Source organism: Pyrus communis, chromosome 13 (genome assembly GCF_963583255.1).
Source record: "Pyrus communis chromosome 13, drPyrComm1.1, whole genome shotgun sequence".
Taxonomy (NCBI): Eukaryota; Viridiplantae; Streptophyta; class Magnoliopsida; order Rosales; family Rosaceae; genus Pyrus; species Pyrus communis.
In genome coordinates, this window is record NC_084815.1 from 6,554,549 (window position 1) to 6,572,476 (window position 17,928).

The 17,928-nt window shown below is 36.5% G+C and overlaps 3 protein-coding genes across 3 annotated transcripts; 1 reads left to right on the top strand and 2 right to left on the bottom strand.

Annotated features, from left to right (window-relative positions):
• Positions 1-721: 721 nt before the first annotated feature.
• Positions 722-3,456, bottom strand: LOC137713804 (tRNA-splicing endonuclease subunit SEN54-like). Its single transcript, XM_068453161.1, has 5 exons — positions 3,343-3,456; positions 2,616-2,729; positions 2,408-2,539; positions 1,443-1,844; positions 722-1,271 (listed from the first exon to the last, which is right to left on the bottom strand). The coding sequence occupies exons 2-5, from the start codon at positions 2,711-2,713 to the stop codon at positions 1,133-1,135; spliced, it is 771 nt and encodes a 256-aa protein (XP_068309262.1). The 5' UTR covers positions 2,714-2,729; positions 3,343-3,456; the 3' UTR covers positions 722-1,132.
• A 1,234-nt stretch (positions 3,457-4,690) lies between these two features.
• LOC137713547 (nuclear pore complex protein NUP93A-like) lies at positions 4,691-14,214 on the bottom strand. The gene is made up of 15 exons (XM_068452858.1): positions 14,075-14,214; positions 12,631-12,722; positions 12,373-12,439; positions 11,799-11,858; positions 10,801-10,890; positions 10,161-10,430; positions 9,739-9,834; positions 9,483-9,617; positions 9,131-9,184; positions 8,939-9,022; positions 8,121-8,207; positions 7,148-8,050; positions 6,513-6,694; positions 5,390-5,681; positions 4,691-5,135 (listed from the first exon to the last, which is right to left on the bottom strand). The coding sequence occupies exons 1-15, from the start codon at positions 14,174-14,176 to the stop codon at positions 5,058-5,060; spliced, it is 2,592 nt and encodes an 863-aa protein (XP_068308959.1). The 5' UTR covers positions 14,177-14,214; the 3' UTR covers positions 4,691-5,057.
• Positions 14,215-14,270: 56 nt separating this feature from the next.
• LOC137713548 (uncharacterized protein At2g39795, mitochondrial) lies at positions 14,271-16,688 on the top strand. The gene is made up of 3 exons (XM_068452859.1): positions 14,271-14,513; positions 14,784-15,130; positions 16,315-16,688. The coding sequence occupies exons 1-3, from the start codon at positions 14,400-14,402 to the stop codon at positions 16,499-16,501; spliced, it is 648 nt and encodes a 215-aa protein (XP_068308960.1). The 5' UTR covers positions 14,271-14,399; the 3' UTR covers positions 16,502-16,688.
• The last annotated feature ends 1,240 nt before the right edge of the window (positions 16,689-17,928 follow it).

Below are 17,928 nucleotides of genomic sequence, written 5' to 3' on the forward strand. Positions count from 1 at the left end.
GGCACATTATGAATCTACACCCACATTTCACCCATGGACAGCTCCTTCCACTGTGCATCCCGCCTGTTCATATAGTCCCCCACCATTACAAAGTCCTCTCGAAATGTCCAAGGGAACTCCGATTCCAAAACCCGCAGCATATCCCGCTTAGCAACAAATCTGATCAGAAACCGCTGATCACCTAAAACCCGAATAGAAACCCCTTCCTTACCTTTCCATAACGATGTGAACCTATCAATGAAGGCCTCCGCGTTCACAGTTTTCTCAGTTAACACCTCTGCCAGAAGAACGTAATGAAACCCTAACAGCGCCCCTTCCACCTCTTTCCTTCCAATGATCACACCCGTCTTCTCCTTATCAGTAAGAAGAAGTTTGGTTCCCAACGACTGCCCGAATTCCTCCACGGCCCCGTCAGTAACCGAGTCCCCCATATCTCCTATCAACCCCACAACAGCCGTTCCACAACTCCACTGGCAACAGAATTCTCAGGTTGCGCCGTCGTCCAACCCTAGTTTTCAAACACAAGCAAACCCTAGGTTTCAATTGAAAGAACGCGCAGACTGCTTTGCTCCGACTTGAACAGACAAAACCTTCTTGCGAGGCACCAAATCGGTAAAATAAGAGTTAGGGGCCCTCGATGAAGAGAAATTTTTAAGGGAATTGTAATTGACCTTAGTTGAAGAATCAGTTGATCTGAAAAATGATATGCCAAAATATAAAATTATTACGGACCAGAACTAAATTTCCTTTAATATAAATAGACAGTTGGAAAACCCACCAACATATCAAAAGAGCCTCTCTTGTTTTTTCAGGGGGCATATGAATAAGGCTATGTTGAAGCGAACAAATTATTATTACTTTTTTTTTTCTTTCTAACAAACGATATTATCTACTCTAAGAGCGAGGAGTTGGGCTTCGCCTTATAATGCATTAGTAATAATGTAGTTCAAATTCGCTTTTGGCAATAATTGAACCTAAACCTCTCACTTACAAGTGAAGAGAAATACCACTAAACCGTAGTACTAAGTGGCTAAGTTGAAAAATACAAGTATGCTTTTAGTCAAGAGAGATGCTAATATGTTTTTGGTGTTGCATCTACTCATGTAGTATAAACCAGTATCATATCCTGGTATCAAGGTAGGATAGGAAGTTCCACTTTGTCAAAGGAAAAGAAACTCACACCCCCCTCCTCCACATGACAAACTTTCATGGGAATGTTATCGCATCGTCTCTCGAGGGCTTCTAGGTCTGCTTTGGGTGGTGGATGACCTCTGAAAAACGGAAGGCAAGTGGAGATTTGAATAAATATAGTTACATGGGAACGAAATACTGATCGGATCATTTAACAGTACAGAGAATGAGGAAAGAAAAAAAAAAATCGCAGCTAATCACAAACAGAATAAACTTCATTAAATTCTTACGATTTACCAAAATATGAATACCTGGTAAAGCAGAGCACAAAACTTGGGTCACCAGGAGAAGACTTCCTGAACTTGCTGTTTGGGAGATAAACATCAAATACCAGCCTTGTTTCATTAATTTGCATATCATTGAACAATCCAATGACAGACCTAGACTCTTCTGAATCCAAGTCCACCTCCTCATTGCTATCAAGGCAACCGTGACAAGTAACAGATTCATGATTACTCTTCGCACTCTTCATAGACCAGGGAATACCATGCCGCCCAACAATGTAACCAAGAGATTTGAGTTGCCTATAAGCTTGAAATTCCTCCCAACTGCACCCATGCTTTCCATTTGAAATCTTCACATACATACCTTCCAAGGAAGGGCTGATATCACGATCATCCATGAGAAGCAAAGCCCCTATTTCAATCAAAAACCTTTAAAGGACTCTTAAAATTTGCTAACACATATTTCAATGGGACAAATGCACAAATTTCATGATCTACCAGAATTCGCACTTAAATCATGTTGACGACAGATGTTGAGTTTGGAAAACATTTACCACATCATTGGCTTGCCAATAGGCAGCAAGTCAGTGATTGCTAAACATGTAAATGGCAAATTAGATAAAGGTCAGCCTAGGTGTCTACAGTATGTTAGGAACTCTGCCAAAAGCCTTTACAAAAGCTAATTGCCGTTTACATGTTTAGAAATCACCACCTTTCTGTCTATCGGCAAGCAAGTAATGTGGTACATGTCTTACAAGCTCAACATCAATTGAATTCGTGTAGGGCTTAGGTTTCTAGGTGAAAGGAACAATTTCATAAGACAACTATTGGGCTAGCAAGACTTTGAAAGGCATATATTCAACTACAAACAACGTGTTCAAAATCTAAGGCTTCTTGAAGCATAAAGTAAGACAGAAATGAAGGAAATCAAGATTGTTATAATTGAGTTACTTCAAATCCAATTAAAATTAAAATATAGTTTTTTCACTTACAAAACTTCCTCAATGAAGAAATAGAGCTTGCCACTACGAACAATTCCCGTGGTCCTCCAAATTGTACCCTTTTTATCTACAACCTCAGCCATGCCCATCTCATCACTCCAGCGAGCCTTCAATATCACTTTCCTGAAAATAAAGCTCAACATCAGAACTATACGTAAATAAACTATTCAGTAACTTTTTCATAAAGATAATTAATTACCTGAATTGCGACTTGGAAGCAGACGCAGAAGCATAGTGATCTTCTTCTTCATCAATGTCATTGATCTTCTTCTTCTTCTCCCGGTCCACGACCTCCATTATACCAAATTTCAACCTAGAAGTTTGTTTTTAAAGTGTTATTCTGAGCAAATAACAGTTCTAGCACTTTAGGAATTAGCACCCTTATAGATATTGATCACAAGCACTTTGATTAAAATTTTGGCAGAGCTACTACAAGGCAAAATTATTAATAGTAATATACTCAAAACACAAAAGCTATTGACAAAAAAACGCTGTGCATTCTAATATTTAAGGTTTCCTCGGCCCATATGACTTAATTAATCGGATTATAAATTGTAGCATTCACCCCAACAACATCAAAACAAGAATACCAATACAAAAACCCACCAAGTACACATATGCAGCTTCTTTTTATACTTTGCCAAGTTTAGAGCCCTTTGTTTCTGAAATGATACAGAGAAACTATATGTCACTAATTCCCTGCAAGGCTGCCCTTACCCTTAAAAGATTCAAAACGATGTGGTATGCTTGTGTAATCACAACTAAGCAATATCAATGTCAAAACAAAATCGTAGCTTATGCTAGAGAACCCAATAGTTTCTACTATATAACCCACTACACTAAACAATACAAACTAAATGCAACAGAGGCATCAATAAAACTAAGCACATCAGAGTGAAGCAGGCAAATTGAATGAAGAAATTTACCTCGTTAATGGATGAAGACAGGGAGAGGGTTTCGGGGGGAGGGAGGAGAAAGGGGCGGTGAGGGAGGAAGAGATAAGCGCGGGTCGGAAGAGGGGATATATAGCCGGGGGGAGGGGTGGTGGGCTGGGGAAGAGACTGAAAAAGGTGGGGTGGAGGAAGACAGAGAGCGGGGGCGAGGCGGAGGAAGAGTAAGTAGTAAAGGGCAACAAAAAAAAGTTCTTGTTTTCTAATAATTCTTTATCATTTGGCTAATACCTCCTTAGACATGCCCTTTAAAGGAAAGGATTTCATTTTCTTCGAAAAAAATGAGATTAGGTGTGAGATCAATTTCACTTCGAACCTCAGCGATTTGAACAATTTATTTTGAAAGCTTCAATTCATAGATTATATATGCAAAAATTCAATTTAATTTGAAATTGTTTGCCATTTAATTGTCACGATAAAATTTCAAAATTTCTTAGAACAAAGTCTTGGTCGATTTTTTTGAACTCAATTAAATACATCAAATATTTCTTATTTGGATAATATTTTGCAAGAATGATTTATGAGGTGCAACTTAAAAAAATAGACAGTTCATATCGTTGAAGTTCGATGTGCCGTTGCATTCGGTTACTCCTCTCAAACCTCTTCAAATTTATTTCGTCTTAGTAGTTCTCATTTCTATCTTTTCATTATTATTTCTTTTTACAAATGATAGGATAATTATATTATACTTTGGAAAGAGGAATTCGAACAAAGGACCTCAAGTGCAAGAGCTAATACTCTTAACCAATTAAGATTTTTTTTCTCTTGTCTAATTGTGTTTTATTACACTATATTTGGTTTTTAGTGTTATTACCAAGCAATTTGCTAACCGTATTCTCATTGAAAATCCATTTTGGTCGTTCAAATCCATTAAATTCCACAATCCGCAGGACCAAGAAAATGGAGGTGTGTCCACCCTTTTTCTAATTTGTGTTGAATTTATGATGCATTGTGCTACCAAATAGGGTTGTTTGATAATTATTTTCTTTTTCAAGTTTTCGTTTTTGGTTCTCAGTTTTTACTTTTTTGAAAATAAAATATTTTGTGTAATAACTATTTGAGTTTTCAGGTTTCAAAACATAAAAATTTAAACAAAAAGTGAAAACTCAAAGACCAAATTTTGAAAACATAAAGTTTTCAATTTTTGGTTTTCAGTTTTCATTTTTTTGAAAACTAAAAATCTAAAAATAATTACCAAACAAGATTTCAATTGTCAAAAGAGTGAAAACAAAATGATTATCACATGACCCCTTAGAGACTCACTTACGGAGCCAATTAGCCATGCTCCAGGGGAATAATATTTAACTTGTGAGAAAAGTGATCATGAAGCGAAGTAGATTAAAATTAAAATTCGGATTAATTATTCAAATCCTTTCGATGAAGCAGAAATAGATCACTACAAATTAAGTGTCACTTTTTATCTAAAAACATATCAACACCTTTAACATATTACAGAAGATCTAAAATTCCACACATTCGCTATAAAAATGGGAATGAGGGTAAATTTTGGTGCTCAAATTACACACAAGAAATCCGATCGCAACTCACTTCAGCTTGCCCGGTTGAATACAAAACAGAGGAAGCCGCTAAAATCGAATTAACTCAGTCACCGAAGTAGTATTGCTACTTTAGATTGTCTTCTGCAGTTGGTAAAACAATCATGCATCTTCATCTCTCGTGGTTCATCTGCTTCACAAGCTCCGGGCAACTCTCTCATACAAATCACGAGGCCAGTTCCTATTGGAATTATTTGCAATGAAGCTAGCAATCTGCAGAAACCAAACGACGTGATTAATCATGAAACAGAATGATACATATCTAAATATGATATCACTAAAACCAAGCTTCTAATCCATCAACTTTATGAGCATCCGAAGTTACGCCTCAACTTTAACCATTAAACGGAGAACTGAACCATCTTACCAAAACGGAAAACAGGCATGGATAAGGATATCTGAAAAAGGTCTTTTGAGAACCATATATATATAAAGCAATAAACACGAAACTATTTTTGAAAGAATACCTTAGCCCTCAAGGCACGAAGCGATCCATCAGAATCCACCATGTTGTCCAGACAAGTGAGGGCAACCTTCAAGAGGTCTGGAACACAGGCTTGGACATGCGGAGATAAATTCTGGAAGACATCGGTGGTAGCATCTGGTGTCCCAGGAACTAATGGAAGAAATTGAAGCCTGGCAACCTCCCTTAAAGCATCAGCATAACGACCTCCTATTGCCAATTTATGGATTGACAATACGGCCTCAAGTTGTCTTAAAACAATGTACTGCTCAGAAACACTTTCCCTCTCTTGAGGACTGCACAGTACACTCAAATGACTCTCAAGTCAGAAAAATTGCATAAACAGAAAGATTATCAGAAATCATATGAAAAGAGTAAGTACGGCATGAGTTGAAAATCCATCCAAAAGTACAATTTCCAAATGTATATTCTTTACAAAATAAACGCAACCCTTTGTATACACTTTGGGCTCGTTTGATAGAGAGGATTTTCTTGGGTAGGACTATTCACTATATCTTAGGCATTTTAAAGGAAGAAATGGATGTCAAATTCCTTGTTTTGTCCATGTTGAAGGTTACTCATGAAGAAATATCTCTACTAATACCCACAAAAATGGTAGGATTAAAAGGACAACTATTCTTCAAGAGTAACCTTCAACTTGGACCAAAAAAAAGAATTTTTCATTCATTTCTTCCTTTAAAATACCTTTTATATAGTGAATAGTCATATCCAAGTCAATCCTCTCTATCAAACGAGGCCTTCATGTTTTGGAAGATGTTATACAATCTAAAGGAAAGAAACACTCCAAATTTAAACTAGTTAAATAATTAATTAATTATAACTGAAAAAAAACAAAGGGCCCAAAGTATTTTTTCCAATAATTGATGAATAACTGCATACCATATGAGTATGCCAGAGAAAACATGCTTATTTCATTCGTATTTACATGGTTATCGAAATTAGGTTTACATATGTGAATAGTTTAACAGCGAAGATCAGACCAACTCCAAGTGAATAATTTTTTTTACCAGTATCCATCAAAATTAGCACCAGTATAAACAGAAACATTATTCAACCTAGCTGAAGTTCAGGATAAAGATAAAATGTGAGCATCGAAATGACCTTACCTTATATCAGGAAAATATTTGTGCATTTCCAAGATCTCATTTCCAGAGTGAATGAGGCCAGCAGTTCGACTATCACCATCCAATCTACCACGTGAAAGGGCACAAATTGCTTCAGAGAGACACTTGTTAATAGTATCCAATGCCATCGAGAATGCTCCTATTCGTTTCTGAATTTCTATAGACTGGATGGACAGAATAGAGGGGGAGAACACAAGATCAAGAAAAGAGCAAAAGTAATAAAAGTGTCAGTATATTTTTTTTGATAAGAAAGAAACAGCATATCAAAGAAGGGAAGACTAATATCCAGAAAAAAAAATTATTAACATTTGAAGATGGCAGAATTAAGATTAAAATCAATTATCCAAATTTGTGGCTAAAAGAATCCACCCCCAAGTAGTACTAGCCCCTATTCTGATGGAAAAGGGTTGTACCCATCACCAAGGACAAAAAAAGGGAATTGAATAACGAGTAATAATTAATTTCCATTTGAAACTAGTAAAACAGCATCTAAACTGGAACAGGAAGAAATTTAAATAAAAACATAAATTAGTAAAACAGGAAGGAGGCTTAGTACTACTTGCAACTTCTCCGTACAAAACTTGCAAATTAAAGGCATGGAAGGAAAGGAATATCACCTTTTCATACAACCCAGCTTCTTGACATTGGTGTGCAGCTTCAAGAAGAAATTGTTGCCTTGCTTTTGCATCAGTCAAAAATCGACCCAATTCACCTTCTTCTCCGGCACCTCTTGAACCAAGTAATAAATATATCCCACCATCCCGCAACAACAGCTCTGTAAGGAGCTGCTTCAGCATCAAATTTCTCTGCCTTTGCTGATCAACGTTACCTCTTCCAGACCATGACAACTCCCCACCACCAACCGCAGCAGCAGCTTGTGCATAATATTCTAATGCCATTGATAGATTACCAAGACGTAAATACACAGATCCATACTGCCTGATTATGCTTGATGCCTCTGCATAAGCATCCATCACACCCATTTTCTGTCCAGCACCAGCACCTTCAGAAAGGACCCCATGGTCTGCTAGCACAATTGATATGTGGGCAGCATCAATGTTATATCCCTCATCTCCAGTTTCTTTAAACAAGTATAGCACACCTGGTATCAACTGGATGCTTAAAAGCAAAACATATGGGTACACAAGGGGGTCCTTTCCATTTTTTGTATAATATGATGGGTCAAATTTATTTAAGTAAATCTGCAAATCATCCAATGTGTATGGTACCAAGCTCTCATTCATAACAATGGGTGCAGCTCCACCAGGGCAATCTCTTACAGCTGACAATTTGAACCACAAGAAATCCTCTATAGTGTTGAAAAGGGTTGGTAGATCTCTTAGTAGGCGGTCGATTTGCCTACGAGAACCAGATACTAGAGCATATAATAACAACTTTTTCTTGTCATATGCAGCTCGACCCACACGATCAACCATTCTTAACATTTTTTCACATTCTTCTGAAGCAGAAGCTGCAATGGCCGCAGGCACCATACCCCCAGTATTAATCCACTCCGTAAGCTGTAGAAAAATGAAGTATGACTAAGGCTGCATTTGCTATAAAATTATATGCATATGCAAAAATCTTTACCAGAGGAGCAAACTGGTGTGAAGCACGAGATGACAGAGCAACAGATCTTGCTTCATCGTAATACCCAGTTCTCAAGCAAAAGTAGATCTGCCACATAATAAAATTTTGTGAAAATCAGCTTCTTTGGATAAAAAGAACAATGAATATTTCACAAAAAAGAAAATTCGGGAGGGAGCAAGGAAAGCAGTAAAAGATTTTATTGCAGATTCTTTTTCTGCTTTCAAATCACTATTCCTTTTACAATCTAACAGGGAATGAAGAGACCCAAAGATACATTCAAATCTTTGCGCCTTCTCCAAATTCTTAAAACAACTATTTCAATCGAAAGGTAAAAAGATAGTAAAAGACCTTAACAGTATCAAGGACAAATAGAAGGCAAACAACAACAAACAAAGGAGACGCCGCTATAAGATATAATGAATACTCCTGTCAGTGCAAGATAGCAGGACCAAAAGGTCAAAAATTCCTATAAGATTCTTCATCCCATATACATATAGCTAACATTTTTGCTGCATTGAAGACAAGGGCAATGAGAAGACTCTGACATAGGATTTAAATCAAATGCATACTGCTAAAGTTCTGTATAAGCATTTGATTTTCAACATGCACTTATTCTTCAATGGATACTTTGTCACACAATAAAGTGATCAAATGACATAACTACAATTTGATCTAAGGGATGATTGGGATTTATGAAATGTGTACATACAACTTGTAAGCTGACTATGTCAGTTATATTGGAGTACGACTTCATAATTAAGGTCGAGGTAAAAAAAAAATGGGAATTGTAAGAAATGTAAAAGATAAAAACTGAAGACCTGCTGCCAAGTGGTATCAACAGGAGGCTGCCGACGAGCATCGCCTGCATCAAAATCTAGAACTCCATAATCTCTTAAACGAATCTGCAGAAACAAACAAATACTGAATTGCAAGATGAAGATCCTAAAGGATAACAAAGCCTGTAAAAACATGCAAGATCTCAAAGTTTAAAGAAAAATATGATTACAAACCCGAAGAAAGGCACGAATTCTTTGTAAATTTCCAACAACTCCTCCAAGGGCAGCCTGAAATGGGATCAAGAGGTGACCATGAATTATGATTGTTATGATGAAAAGTGAAATGTGTTACAAACAAAGGAAAGGAAAAAAAGTTGCTGCAGAAGTATAACTGAAACGATAAAATTTATAGATTAGAAAGTCCAAGAAAGTAACTGATAGGTTGAAAGACCAAAGGGATAGCATGTAAGGATTGGGACCAAACATAGAAAAACACATGTAACAAATCTGTTTAACAATTAACATAAAGAAACCAAAAAACAAAAAAAACAAAAAAAAAAAAAAAACAAAAAACAAAAATTAGTACCTGCACCGGATGACTTTGAATTGTATCCATGATGTATTTTTCATGCCCCCATTCTAGGTGGCGCCTAGCCCCAATAACTAATGACATCCTTTTTGAAACACTACGCGGTAGGGTTATATCTTCACCCATCAACGTCTGTCAACATAATGAGAATCAGATTGTCAACCATTGATTAACTAATGTAGCTGTGGAGACCTCCAAAAAAAGCACATGCTAACATAAAGCAGTTTAAAAGAGCACATGTCTACAAGTATACCTGAAGAAGGTGCCATATCTTCTGCATGTTAACTGATTTTCCACCAGATACATCAAGGCCTAAACTCTCATAAGCACCATTGAAAGCTGTGGCGGGCTAATGAAAAATAAATAAATTAACAGCAACCATTAATAGAAAATCTCATTATTCCCTAACATCACACTCATCAAATAAAATTTGTAAAAGGCCAAAGCCACCAAACTGAAGGGAGAATACATTCAAGTATGCATACTATGGCAGTCAGAATAATAAGAACTGTTAGGTTGACAGCATATTGAGTTGCATTATAGTTTAATAATTCAAAGCAGCCTCTTGGGCATTTATCAAACAATGGAGCATGAAATAATTCACTGGAGCTCATAATTTCAGATTCCTTGCAATATGAAACAAAAAGAATTATACCTTAAAAAATAAAAACTTACCTTAAACAGTAATCCATGCTGCCTTGCATTATTCAGACTTTTTACAACTTCAGCATAGATAGAGGCTTTCTTGTCACGGATGGGCTTGCTTTCTAAATGTACAAGCTCCATGCTAGATGGAGAAGATGAAACTTGAGGGCTAGAAGTTATGGATGCTACTTTACCAGAATGACTACCACCGCTACTAGTATAATTCATGTTGGTCCTCGGTAATGTCGAAATCTGGCTTAAGCTTTGAAGGAGATCACGTTTTTCCTTTTGCCAATCCTCCTGACAAATATCAAATTCTGCCATTACCAACTCTGAACACAGAACGAGCATAAATGATCATCCGACTGTTTAAAACACTTTCATGCCAATTCCTTTCCTTCTCTATAAGTAACTATTTTTTGTCAAAACTAAGGCAACAGGATCTTTAAACTGAAGCAGCTTGCAATCATTCATTATTTCGTCGAACAATAACTAAAAAGTTAAAAACCAACAGAAAGAGGGAATCTAACATGCTCCTCCAAGGATATCAGAGCATAAACAGGCATGAGAGCGGCCATACATAAAAATAAATAAATAAAAACTAGTAAAATTTTAAACAAGGGAAACCCAGTAAATATGATATCGCAAAAATCCATTGGAGTACACTAACCTCCAAAACTTTTAACATGTAATCATTAAAACTTCTAAGGTTATCCTTCTGAGCTTCTTGAAGAGCCGAGACCATTGCCATTTGTTGGACCTAATGAGGAAAAAATTGTATACACTATGGTTAAGGAATCACTATCAATCTCTGGAAATCAGAACAAGTACGCCTCAGAAAAGTGAAATAAACCATTTTAAGGCATGAAAAGAAAACAAACTGGTGCGACCATATTATATAGATCTTGCTCATACACCAATTAAAATTAAACACACGTCTCTAACAGCATTATACAGTACCCAAAAGAATGAAAATTATTGATCAAATTCGAGCTGCACTTGGACAGCACAATAAATAAATAGAAACTCATGTATTTAGCCATAAAAAATGAAAATTAGCATACCCAAAGACAATGCCTTAAAGAAAGAAATTAAGAAAACGAAAAATAATAAAACATAAATTTGTCTCAATTATAGGGGGAGGGAAATATAATGTATCCCAAAGACAAATATTCAAAAACGAAACACAAGCATGTCTTCTTGGAAAGTAAATAAAACAAATGTACATACAATTTTACTTTAAAGAATGAAAACATAATTAGATAAAATATAAAACTCAGCTAAATGATCCAACATTCAGTTTATCTATAGTTCATTACTAATTTAATAACAAAACCTGAGCAAGATGTCATATCCAGTCAATATGCAAGGACGCAAAACAATATTTAACAAGCGACAAACATTATCAATAGTTCTATATGTTGCAGGTCCATCTTGTAATACTGACATTAAAAGCCAAATTTCCTTAAAGAAAATCTTGCTAAATAAATGCATGTTTCCAATGTCTAATACATTAGTTCCATCATGTTATCCCACAAAATTTAAAGCGTGTATCAAGTAAAACCATCTTTCAGAAGATCAGGGAGGAGGACCCAATGTTACATTAGTGAAAGTAACATACAGTAATCTAATCAGATCATTAGTAAAAAGTTATAGAGTTAAATCTACCTGCTGCAGATACTCTTCAACATTTGTTGCTTCAGACGGAAAAACATCTTCAAATGTTGTCTTTGAATGAGGAAAAGGAAAACCACCGAAACAAATTAGTAAACATGGTGAGGAATGAGTAAAAGTAGTTTAGAATCTAAAAAATTGTGATACAATTTTTTAAGAAAATAACTCAGAAAAAAGAAGTGAACATGTAGCAGGAGTTCTAAGCAGCCATTGACTTCACCTAAGAAAATAACTCAAAGCAAGTACAGTTACATTTGAACTAAGAACTCCTTGAATAAGTTGACCTGAGAATTAAGGGACACATGGCTTACAAAATAAGTTGAGATATAAAATTCACATCTTTTTTGTTAGCATAAAAGGAGATCCTTCTCAATATTAATTCTACTTTTACATAAGTCTACTCATTAGCTTTCTCTTACAAACACAGAAATGCCTTGAGATCATGGAACGAAGTTTAAAATGTAGCACCAAATTGATTCATCAAATGATTTTGTATGGTTAACAATTTTTAAGCAAAATTGCAATGAGGCATATTTCTACAGAAAGTAGAATGTACAGGTCGTGTTACCTTCAATTCAAAGGACTTAAGGTCACGTGCAAGCTGCTCTGCATTTAGTCCCTCACGTGCAAGAAGCCTGTAAAAAACGAAACAATATAGTTGAACACATATACTAGCTAAAAATTAAGCACAGAACAAAACTTGATAAATACCCTCAACCTTACCTGCAATAAGTAAAGTGATTTGGGAAAAAAAAAAGAGATTTATCAACATGAATAAAGTGAATCTGAGAAATACGATATCTTTTGAGACAAATCATTCTACTACCTTGTGGCAGCAACGGATTGTTGAGGAGCCTCATTTCGTAGAGTTTTCGCCTTGAGTTTCTTTGATAATGTTTCTAACTGATCTAAATTCCTCTGAAACAGATAAATATATGAATTCAGAATCCATAAAACCTAGATACCTGGATCCATAGAAAGTATATCTCTTTTTGGTCTTATTGTTATACTATATACGGGAAAATTTAACATTTTGTGTTCAGGGTCATACCCTGATACTTGGTTTTTCTAAGATTGTGAACAAGAGTGGGGAGTGAGAGAGGGAGGGTTGAACATGGCCGCTGTTTTTGGGCATAAATGAGTGGTTCTTTGTGTCCTCTCAGACAAATGAATTCTTTTATTAATTTAACAAAACAAACAATGTGAGACTCAAAGATAAGATTCAAAAGAGTTCAAGTCCCAATTATTGCTTTCCCTAGGGTTTTCAGCTGCTTAATGACATAAACAGAAAATAGAAACGATTTACCTAAAATTTTCATTATAAATTTGTTGAATTGGCTGAATTAAAAAAGAAGTGATTTTCAAAGGATTCTAAAACCCAAATTTTCTCAGTATTTTTCAGCAATAAAACTAGAAAAGAACCTCAGTATTTATATCCTGCTAGTTTTCTTCCCCTTACAAATGTTTCAGCAATGAAAAGAAAGTGAATAAAAGAACATCTCAATCAAATAGAAATTCTTACATCTTCTGTCAATGAATACCATAAGATTTTTATGCAGTATCTTGTCCTACATTTTCTCGGATACCAAACAAAGCATTGATGACATTATGAGAGGTGAAGAACAAAACCATAAGTGCACTAGGGGTGCTAATGCTATCATCTTTCACATATATTTTGATTTTCTCAGAATAAAAAGAAACTGGATGACCGAACATCTCAATTAAATAGTCGTTCTCACACCTCGAGATATCAAATACAAAAGGAAAAGAAACAGGTATAGGGTTTTGATACGAAATCTTATTAGACATTATATCGGCAACCAGCATAAGTGCATTCAGCAATAATTTGAACCTTATTAATATAGTAATAGAACTTCATTTGAGTTCTTCTTAATTAAATCGCACATAAGTGCATTCGCAGCGAACCTTTATAATCGCAACAGGCTGAAGAATAACTGTATGCTCAAATTTGAGTACTGAACCATCCAAAATATAAATTTTTCGAAACTCCCAATAACGAAAAATAAACACAATAAAATGAACTTTCTCTTTCTTTTCCCGAATTTTCTTGGAAACCAAATACTGCAATTGCAGGAATACAGCAAAAATCTGAACAGTGAATTGACAATGCCTAAGCGGGTTAACCACTTCCTCAATTGTTAGCGAAACCCTAAGAGTAGAAGTTTCCCACAGAGTCGTCAAACTCCCTTCGTTTTCTCGGTAACCAAACAAACAGATAGCAAACAGAGACGAAACGGAAGGAGCTGAACCTGTAGCGGAGGGAACTGAGCGGAAGGCGCCGCTTGTTCGAGAAGCTTGGTGGAGGAGTGGAGCAGATCGGTCCAGCTACTCATGTTTTGCTCCGTCGCCATGGCTTTCTCCGAGAGAGGGAAAGGTGTTTAAGACCTTTTTCAAAGCCCTAACGCAATTTAAGCGGCAACTGTAAAAACTGCAGACAAACGCTATCGAAATTTGTCACCGTACGGTGTCGTTTTGGGGGGGAGTGAACCCACGGTGTCGTTTTGGGGTTTAAACAAGTATATAATGTTCAACTGTCTCCCGTGGAGGAAAGAGAGGGACGGTGGGTGAAGGAGAATGTCGAAGGCGACGGCTCTGGCGCGGCAGGGTCTCAAAGCTCTCAAACAATGCAACTTGCTCAGGGCTTTGCAGTCCGAGATACAATACGAGCTTTCCTCTAATCCCTTTCAGGTTCTCTCTCTCTCTCTCTAGTTTTTGTTGTTTTAGTTAACTTTTCTGCTTTTGTTTCTGAAAGAAATTAGATTCAGGGTATGACAACTGCAAAATTGCGATCTTAAAAGTAGTGGATTGCCTGCGGGTTCAAACCCTTCCCCTCTCATTAGTATAACTTAGACTAGTAATATCGCTTGTAATAAAAAGAGAGGGGGTTGGGGGTGTCTGATTCGCCCTTTCGAGTAGTTTTTGTGTTAGTGGGTGACGCGGAATCAATCATTGATGCAGGAAAGAGGAAGCTCTTCGTTGGGTGATTTTGTGGTGGAGTGGGATTCACCACGGTCCCAAGATGTGGTTTTGAGGAGGAAATTTGAGAGCGGTGAGGAGGTTGCTGTTTCTGCTTTGTTGGGTCCCTTTTACTCTGAGGAAGGCGCTGTTGAAAAATACAGCGAGTATCCGGGGGAAGCTTTGATGAAGGTATGTGTGAAGAAGCCTGGTTTGAGCTCAATGCTGCAGTTCGATTGCAGTGTTTTCGAGATTATCGGTTCTGGGTCCGTATTCAACATCCATAATGCCCATATTCTTCAACCATCAGCTGGTCTTGGCCCTTCTGTCTACAGAGGCCCCGCATTCAGGTTCGTCAGCTGTTCCCTATTAATTTTACACCTGATGAACATAAAATTTCTGTTATTGTTATGATCATTAATTTTGAGACTTCGGCTGAAAAGAACATAAACAAATAAACGGAAAAAAATAAAATAAAAAAAACAGTTGCTACAAAGGCACCTGTATCAGCCACAAACAATAAATGTGTGCAATATTTAAACAGGTGGTTTTTTTTTTCGCTTGTGCTTTGCAACTCGATACTCAAGAAATCCTTTCTTGAAGTGTCCTTGTTGAAAATCTAATTAAATAACGATGATGAATCAACACCTTGGGCCTTAGATTCTATAGTCCTTCCCCGCTTTTTTCTTCCCTGAGCAGGTTATGTTGTTCATATATTTTTTTTTCCCTTAGAAAAATAGTTTATGTACTTTAGAATGATCAAAACGGATGTAATTGAATAGCAATTTTTGCCATGCATGACGTCATTACATGAAATTCTTCTTATTCTCTGAGAAAGGCTGCTGTCCAATGTAGGAGTTCTGTCTACTCGGATATCGTTTGGTGTTTGGTGATGTTATATTAGTGTAATGAAACCTTCAAGTGTGCTACAAATAAAAAATATTAACTTATGCTGTTATTGGGTATATGACTATGGAGGAACACTGAAAATTTTTAGTGCAAAACCATATAGTTATTGGATTATGGAGCAAAAGGAAACCTGAGTGTTGTTGGAGTGAATCTTTTGGAGGAACTTTCCAAGGATAACTAGGAAATAGGGAAGTCCTCTGTTGCTAGATTCTGAGGTGGTTGGGAGCACAATTCCATAGTTTATTCATTAACTTTTTGTTTGTGGAGTTGCGCAGCCAGCAGCACCTCAAGGATTATCGGACGGAAAAATGGTCTAGTATAGCAGGGGTAGGGAAATCCCACAAAATTTGAAAGCATCTTAGTTGGATTTCTGTAGGTTTTCTATTTTTGTCGTATTCCATTGTGTGGCTGTACCAAAAGACTGGCCTCTATTTTAGCTTGCTTACCCATCTTGCATCGCTCTTTTAATTTAATCTCGCTTATATTTTGCAAGCTTAATTTGTGGTAATTTGCTACATCAGATGCTTTCTAATATTATTATGCATCTTACCTTGTAGATGTAATGTAATATGAATTTGGTTTGTCTGTATTTATTTTCGTACTCTAATCTTAGTATCTATGGCAGTTCTTTGGATGATCAGTTACAAGATGCCCTCAAGAAATATCTACAATCCAAGGGCATTGGAGAAAGCCTGACTAACTTCCTCCTCCACCACCTGCACAAAAAAGAGCACGGTCAATACGTGAACTGGCTGCACATACTTGAATCTCATGTTGCAAAACCGAAACCAGAGAGTGACAGAATCCAGTAGCGCAGGGGTTTAGTTATTCACAGTTCCAACAATGTAGCTCCTATTGATGGATTCGTACGTTCAGTAGTAATTAGTTTAGTTTTTATGTAAATCATGATGAAGGTAAAGCCTTGGAAGTTCTTCTCCAAGGTGGATTAAGTAAGCAGTTCATCCAATTTAAATCAGATTTGTAGTAGAGTATTTTCAATTTATGGCTTATTCTTTTAGCATTTTGGAATGGTATTGTACGGTCTAAGGTTGATTCTTTTTCCCAACTCAATTTTTGAAATCAATCTGTCACCATGGATTCATTCATTGGTTTCCAAATTGATGAGTCAGGATTTGGCAGCCAAAGTAGGCTTTGCTCGAGCCCTCTCGAGAAGCCTTCAACAATGCCTGAATTATCTTCGAGAGGTGTTTCGTTCGAGGCCCCTTCAACTATGTCCAAATCCCCTTCAAGCTTTAGTGCTCGGACGCCTGTCCAGTGGTTAAAATTATGTTAAGTAAATAAAGAAGGGGCTAAAAATCTTAACATATCCAAAAGTTTAACTACTATTCAAAGCACCCCTTAAACAATGTCACAATGTGGGCAATGAGCATCACATTGTCCAGTCAGAAACATTAGTCAGGCTATTTGGTATAAACATGTAGACTTAGGGCTTGAAAGTAAAAGACAAAACAACAGTTGAAAGCAAAGAAAACAGGTCAAGAAATTGTAATGGAAGTTGCCTCAGAAGTACTTTAAAGGGAATTGTTAGCTGAGTTTCTCTTTTCTGACTGCCTTTTCTCCTTCTTAAATTCCAGAATGTTGGCTAAGTTTACTTTAAAGGGAATCGTTGTATCAAATTGAGATCTCAGTCTTTCGCCGGTTTTTTTTTTTCTTTCCTTTGGCTTCAGAAGAAGGTTCTCACACGGAAGTTGTAAGTTTCTATGTTCATGAATCCAAATAAAGATATTGGTGCATGGCAATTGTCTTAGCGCTTTGAAAACATGTTGGATAAGTTTTTGAAACAAAACCCTATATTTGGTGTCCTTTCCTTTTGTATTTGATATTCTTTGGTTCAAGTTGTAAGAATGACTATTTACTTGAGGTGTAAATCTATCCACTTCCTATTTATTTTCTGAGAAATCTAGATATATGAAAAATATGACAGCATTTGTAGTACCCTTACAGTTTGTTTCTTCACCTTTCATTGATGCTTTGTTTGGTTTCCCAGAAAATGGTTGGCCAGCTATTGATTCTAAATAGTACGTCTGTTCATCTTCCTTTCTTATGCGGTATTCCTTGACTTAAGAGTTAAGATATAAGAATGTCTGTTGATTGAGATGTTCTTTTGTTCACTTTCTTTTCGTTGCTGAAACGTTTTACAGGCTTCTTGCTCGCGAGGGAAGAAACGAAATGCAGAAAAACTTGCATGTGACCTTAAGTCCTTCGCATTGAAGGTAAT